This window comes from Haliotis asinina, chromosome 7 (genome assembly GCF_037392515.1).
Source record: "Haliotis asinina isolate JCU_RB_2024 chromosome 7, JCU_Hal_asi_v2, whole genome shotgun sequence".
Taxonomy (NCBI): domain Eukaryota; kingdom Metazoa; phylum Mollusca; class Gastropoda; order Lepetellida; family Haliotidae; genus Haliotis; species Haliotis asinina.
Genome location: NC_090286.1, coordinates 45,136,540 through 45,152,223, shown reverse-complemented (window position 1 = coordinate 45,152,223; position 15,684 = coordinate 45,136,540). Strand labels below are relative to the sequence as shown.

Here is a 15,684-nt window from a genome sequence, read left to right as displayed (position 1 = left end):
ACTGTTCCTATGCCTCTGCTGTAGGGATACGGAAATCTGCTTCTGTGTTTTTGACAGTGGGTCATAGATCTGCTTCTCAAGTCTCTGCTGTTTGTCTCTGAAGTCACTGCTAAAAGGAAACACAGATCTGTTTCTCAAGTCTGCCATGGAGAACAGGCTTGTCTCTGAAGTCACTGCTACAGGGAAACACAGATCTGTTTCTCAAGTCTGCCATGGAGAACAGGTTTGTCTCTGAAGTCACTGCTACAGGGAAACACAGATCTGTTTCTCAAGTCTGCCATGGAGAACAGGTTTGTCTCTGAAGTCACTGCTACAGGGAAACACAGATCTGTTTCTCAAGTCTGCCATGGAGAACAGGTTTGTCTCTGAAGTTACTGCTACAGGGAAACACAGATCTGTTTCTCAAGTCTGCCATGGAGAACAGGTTTGTCTCTGAAGTCACTGCTAAAAGGAAACACAGATCTGTTTCTCAAGTCCGCCACAGAGAACAGGCTAGCTATTCTCAAAATGTTTGTAGCCCTACAGACTTCTTAAGTCCCTTCTTAACACATTGGCTACGATCAAATTTAAGAATTCTTAGGGCTATGACAGTTTCGAGAACAATGGCCCAGGTTTGCCTCTGAAACCACTGCTAAAAGGAAACACAGATCAGTTTCTCAAGTCTCTGCCACAGAGAACAGGTTTGTATCTGATGTCACTGCTAAAAGGAAACATAAGTTTCACAAGTCACAAGTTTCCACAGAAGCACATTTAACACTTAATTCAAAAACCAAATATTTCTACAAATGACATGACGCAAATGGAGAAACATGGCATTTCATTTTGATCAAGTAAGTAAGGAAAAGGCAAAAGATGATATTCCAGCTGTATTTCAGTGGTCTGTGAATAACTGGGTCGGGAACATACAACCCAGTGATCAACAGTATGAACATCAATCTATGCAAATGGGATATGATGACATGTGTCAACCATGTCAGCGAGTCTGGCTATGAATCCTATTAGTCACCTCTTACGACAAGCGTGGGCTACTGACAACCATTTCTAAGCCAGATGCTCACAGGCTGCAAATACTGTAAGTGTGTTTAAGCATCATCTGATATATCTACCAGTACATTTCAAATGTGGAGAATTATAACTGAAAGTGAGTATATATCTGAAAGCTGGACCTGGCAGACATGTGGGTTTTGCTCTCAGACAGGTTGCATACACCAACAGGACCTATTCCATTGATTTTGTGGCACCAGGGCACTTTGACCCTTCATCCTAGGAAGCTGCTAACATCATCTCATATCAGCTGTAGACCCCTTCTGTCTAATACATTTCATTACCAAGATGTCCACAGACCATTGTCTGTCATCTTAGGCTGCCATTAGGTCACAATATTTTTATTCTCTTCAGTCTACCTAGTCGAGCTGTTAATATCGAAATGGAGAAAAGCAACATTAATCTCCCTGCTTAGAAACAATACATCAAAAAGCATGTGCACACAAAATTGTAATTCTGAAAACCTTTTTATGGATAAGAATGAATTTAAATCTTTAAAGTAAAATTACTTGTTAGCATTTATGTTTTATCAGCAATGCTAAAATGTTAGGAAAACTAAGGTCAGTATTTTCTCAGATTATCATATCACCATTGGTGACCCAGGAAAACTCTAATCCATTCTAAACATAAACCAGTGTGAACTTTGAATGAATAACTTTACTATCTACATTAAATATAATCAAACATATTAAATGTGTTTAGGGAAATGTTATATTCACATATCAACTTTAATTCTTTCCAAAGCCTATATGATTTATATTCCAAAGTTTAAAGAGGAACATAAGATATTAATCCTTTGTACCCCCCTAATACGCTAATATGTCACCATCATCTGAGGTGTAAATTTACACTACTGTCAAAATATACGTATATAGGCACCAGTAGGGATGAAAACATGAATCGATTTCACAAATTTGAATACAATAGAAACCTGAGTTCTACCCCTTCCCTGACATGATTCAATAAGTGACCCATGAGAAAATATATACAGGTATGTAAACATATTAGAATGCTTGTGAATGCACAAACAGTTATTGAACATTATATATACAGGACTGTCAAAACTCAGGTGGACACACGAGTTTTACGCCACACTCTGCAATATTCCAGCTATATGGCGGCGGTCTGTAAATAATCGAATCTGGGCCAGACAATCCAGTGATTAACAACATGAGCATCAATCTGTGCAATTGGAAACTAACGACATGTGTCAACCAAGTCAGTGAGCCAGACCACCCAATCCCATTAGTTGCCTCTTACAACAAGCATAGTCGCCTTTTATGATAAGCACAGCATGTCACAATAAGAGAAACAGGAAACATTTCAGAGGCTGGCATTTTCTTTACACCCAGCACAGTATGTGAAATCTACATAGCTTCTCTGGACATTTAGACACCAATCTATAAGCTGCATTTCATTTGTGCCACTACCATTAAAATTTTGAAATGATCATAATTAAAATGTTGCATCATAGTTTCAAAATTCAAACTGTCAAATATTCAGTTGAAATATCACTGGGATAAAACCCGTGTACATGTTTTAAAATTTAAATGACTCTATATTGCAACTGTAATTTTCAAAAAGGCTAATCTTTAAACCACATAGAAAGAAAGTCACAAGTAAAACACATTTCATTTAAAACAAACAAATGGTAATTATTACTTCCACAAATCCTTGCAAAATGGACGAAGGGGGTATTGCAGTATATCTTTTTAGACATATTTGTATATCACTGAGATGCATTCAGATGACTTGAAATCAACAACACACCACAAACCAGTTGTGACTGCAATGTATGTAATGAATATTCATGATCTCATCAATGGTAATTTTGTATGTTGATGGTATGGCCTCAGTTTTGTGTTTAGTAGAGCCAGTTTGTATGCTGGCTGGTAGAAAATCAGAATGAGATATAGGAATCCTTATCAAATTGCCAACACATTTCACATCGTTCTACATATTTATTGATTTGATGTTGACAGTAAGGTCGGACAAGATTCTGTGGCATTTTCCGATACACAGATTGTGACTTCAAACCGCACTTAACAAGCACTGTTAAACATGAAACAATAAATAGTTTTGAATGCTGCTGCCAGGTTTGGCATCTCTTTAACACTTATGATATGATTCCATATTTGATAATGTCATCATCAGTCTTCAAGAACTCCAATTCCTGCAGTCATTGTCTTTGATTCTACTTTGTAGGAACCGGTTTCATACACAATGCACTTCAGATAGCATTTGTTCATTGAGAAAAATATACATGATATCGATTGCTATTGATGAGTTGTGGATTGCTGTTTTCATTCAAAGGCTTCAGCAAGCAGCAGTAACCCACAAGAGGAAAGTAATGGTTACTTACCATAAAGGAGTAATCATCCCAGAATTTCATCTCTCTCATCTGTGTGATCTGACTCTTCCACACATTAACATGCACACTCTCAAATGAGTGGAAATTATGTCCAGTTCTTATTTACATTGTATTGAAGATTTCTGTCAGATATGGTGAAACAGATCGTGAATTTGGACAAAAAGATTTTCTTAAAATCAGCATTAAGGCAAAAATATAGTTTCTGCAAGTCTGTACGGAGTGACCAGTAATTGGCACAAAAACGGGAACTTACTTTCCACAACAACACATATTCTCTTCTGCCAGATGTAAGCTAGCCTGTTCAATCAAGGTCTGTCATAATTCTGTCAAAAGTGTTTAAATGGAGAAATGAGGACTATCACTGTCTTGAAATATGCTTAATGATATGATCAGTCCAATGTTCAAGTTTATAAATACACCAATGGTAAATCATGCATATTACACAATACAGAATTATATCACTAAACAGAGAAAAACTGTTCGAACTGGAATCTTTACCATGGTTGCCATGGAAACAAAAGTAAGAATCAGAATTTGATAGATCTTTGGCATCATTCACACTGGATTTTGCAAAACATTTGTGGATCTCTGGAATGGTTGAAATAAACATGATTCAACTATTTTTATGGGTTGAAAGTTAAAAAATCTCTGAACGTTTTGAAAAAACATGAGTGAATGAAAAAGCAGGAACCATATCTTTGGTATAACTGCTTATGCAACACTTTAACGCTGAATTTCATCATGTTATCCACTTAAATTGAAGTCTGTTGCCCAAAGCATTAAAAGCATAGTCACCAGGGTAACCAATTCAAACTTTAGACGGTAAGGATTTGAACAAACATGAGGAAAACCATTCTGGATCATCTACATGTGCTTTATCACAGGGAGGAGCCTTACAAATGTGAAATTGTTACCAGTATTTTTCAAACATGTTGAGAAATGCAAACATTGGGATTTTTAATGCTTGATGCACCCTACTGGCCAAGACTATCCAGAAAGACATTCAGTTCAATCCTTCATCTTAACAGTGCAAGATTGGTGTAGAGGAGCATGAACCGCTAAAGATATGCTGTCTGTAAACTTTTTAAACAGAAATATGTAATTTTTCATAAGGTATAGGTCCTCACATATGCAGTAATTGGGAACAGCACATGCTGTTTATTTCTATTACCAATATCAAATATGCCATCTGCAAATAATCAAAATGATAAGTATGAACAAAATGCAATGTCCTTTTTGACATTTAAGCACCACTGTATGAAGTTTCATTTTCTGTTTTTATTTGCAGATGATGTAAATACACCTCAAATTGTTTGATGTATGTTCTGAAATTGTCTCATGACTCATCCTATGATATATATTCATCATCAAATCTCAGTTAACTGGACCAAGGCATCCTATGATGGTTGTCATGGGCAACCAAACAGATTGAGTTGTCATGTTCTGTGATTTAATTGATGGCTCGTCGTCACAACTGAAAGGGTTGTTGCTCTTTATATCAATCACTGGACTGTCTTGCATGAGTTTGCGTTCAGAAAACAAAAGACACAATTTCATGATACAGTTTTCATATGTATTTTCCGATCTTCAACTGAATAATTACCCATTATACATTATAAATTCTAGAGTTCAAACATTTACTTAAAATTTAGAGAAATATTTTTACAGGAGTACTTTACAAAGGAACCATTCTTAGACTATTGTCGGACACATTTCAACACTGGATAGCACATAAACATACATAAATCAATATTCAAATTAGCTTTAATGGCATTGTGAACCATGTCATTATCAACTTAGACTAATGAATATTCATCAGGCATGACAGACACTCAAGCCAAGTTGTGAAAGAACAAGAACACATTTCCCATAAATATCATTCAGGCATTAATATCATTAGCATTATTTATTAATATAAGGAGAGTATTTGGAAAGTATTTCAACTAGGCACTAGAGTATATGCAGAAAATATACAGCAAAAATATATTTTAGAGAACAAGAGTGAATATACAAATACTGCCTGGTCAATAAATGAAGGAGGGGTTAAACCATAAAGTATATGAAGGAAGTAGTAGGATTATCAGATTATGTTGGTTTAAAATAATCCTTTTGAGAATATTAATGACAGGACTGTGCATACCATATGCTATAATCACATGCATGTTGAACTAATATTACTATGATCCTACCTGTCCTGATTTGGCATGTATAATAGTCCACTAGGACAGGTGAAATGTACATAATTACTGGTCAATATCAGCCATATGACATGTCCTATCATTAAGGTTTATGTGTATTAACACTGTAAAAACGAGATATCCTGCATGACCAGTCTGTCATATAGAGATTACAATGAGCTTAGGCATAGCTGATCCTTATCAACTGATGACAAGGCTTGTCAATATATCTGTTATTAGAAAAATCTACGTGTTTTCATGTCAACAGCATGAAGCTGTGAGAAAGTGAAGATATGAAAATGGATTGCTATTTTTAATGCATGTGGCAACTGAACAAAAAATTATCATCTTAGTGTCTTTGAGTGAGTGAGTGACTTGGGCTTACACCAATTTTTACAACATTCAAGCACTATCATAGTAGAACACCAGAATGGACTTCACACATTGGGAATCGAACCAGGGTCTTTGGCATTGCATGTGAATACCTTAACCACTACGCTATCCCAATGCTCTTTTTTATCATAAGGCATGACACTGACAAATAGATATATATAAAACTAGCATTGTAGGTTCTGTTGATGCAGTTCCAGTTTTCGTAATTACATTCATCACTCATAGTAAGACATGAATTTGTAAGATTCAAAATTTATTCTTGTGATCTTTGATATTTATCTATGGATAGTCTGGTACAACTGTCAGAATGCTTCAATGAACATATGTCTTCCTGAAGGAATAATTTCAAATTTTGTAAATTTGAACTCCTCACATTAGACAATAAAATTCTGTGAACATGGCAGTCAATGATGCCAGACAAACAGGCCATACATGTGTTTTGTGTGCTGTTTAATACTTAGCCTGGTGAGTTAAATCAATATGGTTTGTGTGCTTCCAAAATAAGTATTTTCCAATAGCTGACAACATTTGTAACTAAATTTATAAATGTTTTGGTCAACAATCCAACCTGATTATTTCTCAATCAAACTTAGGCCTATTGTAAGACAACCCACCCATGACTTCAATGTACCACTGCAATGTGTGTGACATGATATGAAATGTACACTGTTTACATGTCAGTTGGCATCAATATGTAAAATGTCCACAGACACATACAGCACTATGTAAATAGTCACCTATGATCATACATGCAATGAAGGGCATAACTTCATCTCAGGTCATCTTCAGACAGCAACACTTAGTGTCAAACAAGTCGAAATAATCTTATTTTGTCCAATATTTTACCAAAATCAGACATGGACAACAACAGCTAAACAACAGACCTTACTAGGAATTCAGACCAAACAATACATCTTGCTTGAAATTTTGCCCAAACAAAGGACCTAGCCTCGAATTCAGTCCACACAATAGATCTAGCTAGGAATTCAATCCAAAGAACAGATCTAGCTAGGAATTCAGTCCAAAGAACAGATCTAGCTAGGAATTCAATCCAGACATTATGGATCCAGCTTGGAAGTCAATCCATTTAAAATTTGACAGTTGATTCAGTCCTGTCAGGACCTACCTAAGACTGAGTGCACAAAATACATCTAGGCGTTTTTTCCAGTGAAACAAGGCTCATCCTACTACAGCCAGGATAATCATATGCAAAGTCATTTTAAAATGGATATGACTTTTTGAGCTGGTATCAAATCAACATAATCTGTCTAACACTGCTTGTCTTGTCCCCAGCCAGATTCATGCAGATTGAACAACCATGTAACCTTCATACAAGCTAAGACCTTGTAGATTGTAATATATACATTAAAGCAAACACCAGGTGGGATACGGGAGGTTAGTACCAGTCCATATCCCTCTTTATCTACCAGTACTTATCAAGTGATAGGCAGTTCATGGCATTTGACAACACTTGACATTGGATCCATCTTCCCACATCACCGGGATTAGCTGATTGGTAAATTTACATCTCGCGCTTATCACAAATCATCTTTATTCACAAAGTCTGCTATCTGATCCTCACTTTAGGTTGCATAGCTTGAAAGGTATTCTATTGGAGTGTTAATATACATTGCAGCTCAGGTGGATTACATCAAGGTGGGAACAAAATATACTGTGGAGAGTGAACACTAGTTCACATTTTAGTGAAATTGGTGACAATGCACAATTTGGTGTTGTATTAATTTCAAACCTTTGTGTGTGTTGTATCTTTAATTTTTGCTACATATAATGAATCAGAATATTAATTTGTATTTTTTGTTTGTAATACATGTTAATCATGAAATAAATACATGATAAACTGGTAACAAGATACAAGACCAGTACACAGTTTCCCTGTCAGGTATGTACTTGGCATTACAAAATTTCACAATATCATGGATTGTCAATTTCATTACTATCAACAACACATGTTCACTATTTTCATCAAGTAACTATAAGCAAATTTTTCCTTAAATTAATTTGATTCCAAACATGTTCATTTCGAAATATCATCTACACCCATTTAGCTGAAAAAAAAATCACAAAAGCTCATATGATGCAATATACAAAACTAAATGTTGTCAATCTCACTTTTACTGAAATCCCCATTTTCATTATCTCGTCAATTTCAGAGTGCTACAAAGAGAGGCTGGCAGATCTAGGGCTCAGACTAACATCAAACCACGAAGGGCATTAGTGATTGGTTGAAATCTCCCTAAAGACAGACAGCACCAAAGTCTAGGGACCAAGAACCACGTCGAGAGGCATTCTGAACAATTCCACCTTATTGTCAATGAATATTTTACCATGGCTAATTAGTTGATGTGGCTAGCAAATATCGAGAGAGATAATTTTACACCCACATAGGTTTATTGTTGTCCCATCTTCCAGTATCACACTCAAGCCGCAAGAGGATGTCAATAGGTTTATGAATACATGTGCTTGAAGACTTGGCGCCATTGAATTGGTGAAAATGTGTCTTCAATAGGGATTAGATATTATTCAGAGCTGGTGCTTAGAGATAGGGGTGCTTGGAGGTTCTGGAATTGCGTTGAAATTTTAGAGCGATGAAAAAGGTGGATGGTATTTTTACAGACTCTAAAATTCATGAAATGTTGGCAAGAGTATTAAGAGGTAATTGATGGAAGTACTGGCTATGGTTGGAATTATTTGAATCTGATGCTGCTTGACCTAAAACTATGGTATGACACTCAAGAATTTCAAAAATAGGTGTTAAAGATAGGTACTGTAAATTGTTGTTACCAATATTTTCTACACTAAGAAGAAGTTAAATTGTGTAAAATTCTTGTATTCTTAAACTCCTGTTTTCAACCTAATAGACTCTGGTAATTTTCTCAACACATCCTTCTTGAGATAATGAATGCATGTCTTGATGAATATCACCAAAGCACGTTTTATCAAGTAAAGACACGATGTCACTAGTAAGAATAAACTATGATGGTTGAAGCATTCAGTGCTCATGCCAAAGACCCAGGCTTGACTTTCCACATAAGTACAATGTGTGAAGCTCATTTCTAGAGTTTCCCACTATACTATTGTTAAAAAATTGCTAAAAGCAGTGTAAAAGCAAACTCACTCACTAAAATATAACAAACATGAAATGGCATTTCAGAGGCAATGTGTTTGATAGTGGCTTCAAATCACTCTCTCAAATCAAGTGTAATCTCTAACACAGAATTCTTTGACATGATCATATGGAGCAAATTTGTCAGCTCTGTAAGCAAGCCTCTTCAATGTTCCAAAACATATCTCTCTCAAACTAATAAAAATATTAATCACCATGCTTTCTTTAAATAAGTCCCTTCAAAGCACAGGGACAAATTTCCGGGTTCTTACAATGAGACATTTTTCTTCCCTTCATCGATGCTTGGTAACAAAACCATGTCGATTGCAACAACCACCATACCTGCCTGTGAAGACAGTCGCCACTCAACAACAAAGTCGTCGATTACTAGATTGTATAAGGGTCATGTCTCAAGTTTTCCCAAAACATACACTGTGTCATCTTGGTATTTTCACCCCAGATAATCCCTAACATTTTATCACATAGTCATGAGAAAAGTAAATACATGGAAAACATACAGATTTTTCCCCGAGTTGCATTAGTCATATGCCTCAAGGTGGATCAGAAGATGGTGCATCTACTATGAATATGAGTGATAAGAACTGAATATATATTGTTGAAGGAATGTTATCATACCGACATTTTTGGCAATGTTACATTTTTCAGTAGCAAATGCAAAAAGAAATTTGATTAAATTATTTCATTTTTTAACACTGTTTAAGAATTCAAATAAATATGTTGATAATTATTTAATCAAAACATGTCATCCTGAATTGTCTTCATAGTCTCAAACTTGCTCTAAAATATCTGAATACAGTGATATTCCTTTTTAGATATAAAGCCTACAATCTGTCACAGTTTTGGGCGTTATTGCTATAAAAGGATTACCATCCATCAGTGTTATCAGAACCTGTGGAGGTGTGGTGATATGAATGTAATATGAGGCAAGATGGCAAGATTATCTGTCCCTGATTAGATGAAGCAATCGACAACAGAGTAAATACCTCGTGCATTATCAAGTCTATTTCTCAAACAAACAGCTGGTGGGATGATGTTTTTGCAAAACATTTGTCAATTTCAATATTTATCAAACACTTTAATTTTATATATGGTAGTGGAGCTGATTGAAGATTCTGCCAATCAAAATATTAAACAGGTCAATTACAACCTCACATCCATCCACTATCCACTGACTGCATATCTGGTTGGTTTATTTGTACAGAAGAAAAATAACCAAAAACTGGATATAGGGAATTGAAGAGCAAGGCTAGGTTTTACACTGTTTTAAGCAATACTGCAGCATTTTATAGATGTAAGAATGGGCTTGTGTGTGGAAACAAATCTTAATGTAAAACCTGGTTAACACTTTAGCCTCAGCCAGCGCTACCTGTTCCTTTGACTTTTTAGAGTGAATGAGCATGGTTTTATGCCATTTTAGCAATATTTCATCAATATCACAGCGGGGGACACTAGAAATTTACTTTACACATTGTACCCATATGAGGAATCGAACCCAGGTCTTCAACATAATGAGCAAACACTTTAAGTACTGGGCTACCCCACTGCCCTTGAATGTAAGAGATAAGGTTAAACAACAGGTTAAACAGTTTAATATTTTGCTCAGGAATTATTGTACTTATATCATAATGTTTTGAAATCTATCTAACTCACTTTGCTTGTCAGATACATCATGAAACAGCTCATTAAATTCGCAGAGATGTTATCCAACTAAAATCGTAACGGTACAAGAAAAACAGACTGCTTTGTTTGTTGTTTGTTGTTTTTTGATATCACAGTCAGGAATATTCAAGCTATAATGTTGTCTGTAGTAAGTAGTCCAAACAATCCTTTGATAGACGTGATTCAGCATTGATCTGGGATCTACTACTATCTGGGATAAAATACCTTGTACCAACTCAGCCAATGAATCCAAACCCACTAGCTGTCACCTGAAGACCAGCCCTAATCCAGATCGCCTTGTCGCTAAAGCCTTCTACACTAGCATCTCACTGCCATCAGTTACCAAGCATGTGGCTCACAAAACAACAACAATAAAACAATGAAACATACATATTTTCTTGTCAGCTTCCAATAGACTAAAGTACACTCAACAATCACCATTAGATATTTATTACCCAGGGTTTTGCACATTATTCACTATTTTCTGCCTCAACTTTTCTTGCAGATGATATCTGCACATATTTTGGATTTAATAATGCACCTGCACAGATACAAGACAAATGTCACTGAAAAAATAAATGTGTGCAAAAATGAAGTAGCTTATAGTAGTATCTTTGGAATACTCAGTAAAGCCATATATTTACTTTCTGTAAACCACAATCACAGACTTTGACCTTGAGAAGACAACCTCTGACGGCCATCTAAGGAAGTAAAGCAAACATACAACACAACTTTTGACGATACAAACCCAAAAAATGACCAAATCTCAGGAAAGGCACACACCTTTAACAGAGATAGAACATATATTTTCTGATCTGATATTTGTAACTAGACATACACATACTACAACATATGGCTAAAAGAGAAATCATGTTTCAAAAGCTGATGAAAATGTAATCATGTCTACTGTTGAACTTGACCTTGACTTACATTCAACAAAATCTTTCCAAAATGTGCTCCATTCCCTGTACTTAGTTTCATTAATAACATATCAGGTACCTTTCTTTGAAGTATATGCTTTTCAATTGCATCACCTTGACCTTTGATTTTCTCATAGCATGTGAACTATGACCTTTGTAGCATATTCTCTAAAATTATTGACAAACAAATACATTTGACAATTTTACCCAAACTTTTAAGTGTGTTTTTCCCTTTGTGACCTTGACCTTTGCTCTCACAATGGCCAAAAGACTTCCCTTAATCCACTTGAAAGAAGCAAATGAAAGGACAAAATCTAACGCCATGGGCTAATGACACTTTTAAGTTTACTGTCGAACAACACCCTCAGAAATATTCCTGTGACATGAAAGCAGTCTGTAAATAATCAATTGTGAACCAGTGATTGACATCATGAGCACACACTGATCTATGAAATTGGCATATACTGATGTGAGCAAGCGTGAAAAACCAATCCAGTTAGCATCAACATTTTCCCTTTAATGAAATCCGTTCTGGCACATAATTATGACTAGTTATTCACTTTTGATGATGCTTTGAACACAAAACATTGTACAACCAGCCATTAGGATCAATGATTTTTTTTATGGAGTATTCAATTATATTTTCTATTTACATTTTCAAGCATCTCGTGGGATTCCACATTAGACAAAGTCGTAAGCAACCTGTGCATGTCACACAGGCGGGTTGACTTGACTCGGTAGGTTGGGGTATTACTGAGTAGCGATGACACCATTGTTGGCAAAGTTGTAAATGACAGATATGACAGTGTTGATCTATACTAAATAACACTGATACTGACGATCATCGTCATGCAGTGTAACAGGATGCTGTCATCTGTCACTGATAACACTTCCCCTCGTCTTAGCCAACTTTACTCAGCGGTATTTGAGAACACATTTCAGCGAGATTTCAGTGCTACAGGTTCAGATATTTATACGGTTAATCCTAAACGGTGTCTGATTAAATGATAATGATGATAAAATATTTGCAGAAGTGAAATGTACTGATGTTAAACTTTTAAATTGGGTTAAATGAGCATTTTTGAATAGATTTGGGGAATTTTGACATTTCAAAATGAACATTGATGTGGTGTTTAGGGTAGTAACTGTCGAGGGTTACCTGACATAAATCAGTCATGGCCTTAAATGACTATCTGTCTCTCACACCTTAATACAGACTTTCGACAGTTGTACTACTATAATCATTTGTGGTTCCATGCCTTCATGTCTTTTATTACAGTCATGTCAGAGAAGTGCATAAGTAATCAGGTCAAAATCATGTAGAAGAAAAAAAGAGGTTTACAGAATGTTGACACAATGACATACATTTTGACAACCAGCTTGATATGTATTAAGAGAGACTGAGACCCAGGTCTTTGATGTCATAAACCAATGGTCTAATAATAAATATCTGCCCCCTCCTCCTTCACCTCCCTCCCCCTACCCTTCCTCTACCTTCCATCCCATAGGTATGAGGAACTAGAGATTCCCACAGTGATTCATGTACACAAGTATCCTGAAGACTACCATGTATATTCAGAGAAAGGACCTCATCTTCAGTGTCCCCGGCCCTTCACATTTTAATCACATTTTCCATTGGTGGTAGATACAACCTCTTATTCTATAAATAGGCATCATGTAAGAGCATATGGATGATGAAGTTCTCTACATATGTGAGATTCACAGTCTTGTGCTTCTTCAAAGAACCCTCATTATGGTAATGTGAATTATTTCATACTTAATAGTTAACGCAATAAAATGTATTATCATTCTTTCTGAAACATCTTTCGCAGGTTGTGTACCTTATCTTGTTATAACAAAGTATTTTGAAAGCCTTACCTCAGACAAAACAAAACAAAACAAAACAAAAACTTTTATATAGGATGTTGTTTGAAACAAATATTCATCTGTAAAGATCTCCAACAAAATCCATATATCCACCCTTTAGCAAAGTCAGCCCCAAACATGGACATTTAAAAAACCCACATCTTAAAATACATTTCATAGTCATGCACAACTCAGTCTCATGTTCTGTAGAATTAGCCTGAAACATGAATTCATTAGAACTTAATGAAGTTAGGCAGTTCTTACCTTGAGTGTTTCATATAACCGGATGATGTTGGGATGTCTCAATTGCCCCAGTATCCTGGCTTCTCTGTGCATGTTCTGCCGCAAGTACTCCTCCTTAATCCTACGAGTTTCGATTAATTTGATTGCAACCTGTAGAGAACACATAAACATGGTTTAGAGACAATGAGTGACTAAAATGCTAGAATTTCAGATCTAACATGACATTTTCTTGAAGAGCGTCCAAATAGACACTGGTTATAGGTGGTTTGACGTACTAAATACTTGATGCATCTTGACAAGATGAAGGAGTTTGAGTTGGGTGAACCTGGGGTGCATCTCATTAGACACCTTGCTGCACCTATGACTACTAAAGCTCCCGGGTATTACCTTATAGTATAAATGAATGGACACTTCTATCAGCATCACAGAAACAGAATCATGCAATAAAGACACCAGAGGGATATAAGAATCCAACCTCGCAAAAGGACATCAGTCTAAGATGCATTTACCACTTGGCTAACCTATGACCTTAATTCTACATGCAGCTTTAGTCTCACACAATGGACTCTTAAGATATATCACATGGATATCTTTTTTAAATACCATCCCAAAATGATTCCTGGGTCAGATATTTACATCTTGGAAATGATGTACTGCAAGGAGAACTTCCATGTCTATTTCTTTTTACAGTTACTATACCACTTCCATGTTACCATATGGAAAACCTCAAATTCCATGGTTTGGTAGACATGCTTGATACAATTCCTATCTACAAAGGACCACAGCCTACCAACACATAATGTGAAAGAAATGAAGTATTGGTATTGTTATCACTTTAAGGATATAACCTGTAAAGACAATAAAGCGAATGACAATGGCAATTCCTCAGCTGTATCGTGAACAAAATCATATTTGGAGCAAGTGTGTAAATTATAGATGATGATGCATCTCCAGTGACTTGTGAAGGCAGTCACGCGTGGACAGTTGCCGCTAAACTGGAACAGACTGGTTCAAGTAGTTTCAAGATGATGCCATTTCCGACATGTTAGTTACTCTGAGACATGACCTGTCAGCTCGTCACAAAAGACATAAGAGATGACATGCTATATAAAATCAGGAAGGGCAGTTGTCCAGGAAACAATATGCATGTTCTGCACCTGGTGACTTGTCAGTCATGATGATGCTGAGTCAGTGAAACAGGCTTTTCAAGTCATGTTATTGAAAGGATGGGCAAAATTGGAATACAGGATTGTTTTGCATACATGCATAAAACACAATGACATATAACCATGTCATTACATTAGGACCCATAAATTAAAAAGTAATTAATCATTCTCTTCTACAAACGTGCATTCAAAATGTTTGGGCCTGAGAACTCCCTCCTCTAGAGAGAAAGATTCTTCCCTCTTCTAGAGAGAAAGATTCTTATACCAATTAAAGATAAAATAAAGATACAAAGATATATGAAAAGATCCCAGAAAGTCACTGATACTGACACCAAGAAAGTGTTCAAATGCTCAAAAGAGGAACATAACCCTGAAAATGATCTGTTCCAAGACAGAAGCCATAAGGTTCCTTCTGTGATGTGAATTGCTCAATTCAAACATCTAGTGCTTCTGCTGAACTTGCTGCACAGCATGTTAAGGCATGTTCATAGGCTTCCAAATGTTGTCCATATCTTGTCAGTAACATGTCGTTAGCACCATCTAGTCTGCTGAATGTGTGACAGGCATTGATCTGATGGCACTTGGGACTTGTTCATTGCATTCCCGTAGTAGAGTGCCATTATGCCATATGTCTACAACCCGGTCATGACATCCACGTTAATGCAAGAGTGTCTGTAAGAAACATGCCCTTTCAGATGAT

The 15,684-nt window shown here is 36.1% G+C and overlaps 1 protein-coding gene across 1 annotated transcript in view; it reads right to left on the bottom strand.

Annotated features, from left to right (window-relative positions):
• Nucleotides 1-15,684, bottom strand: part of LOC137290346 (serine/threonine-protein kinase par-1-like) — a 237,792-nt gene that overhangs the window by 204,844 nt on the left and 17,264 nt on the right. The window contains exon 2 of the mRNA XM_067821197.1: nucleotides 13,840-13,968. Coding sequence (XP_067677298.1) covers nucleotides 13,840-13,968 — 129 coding nt within the window. The remainder of the gene's footprint in view (nucleotides 1-13,839; nucleotides 13,969-15,684) is intronic.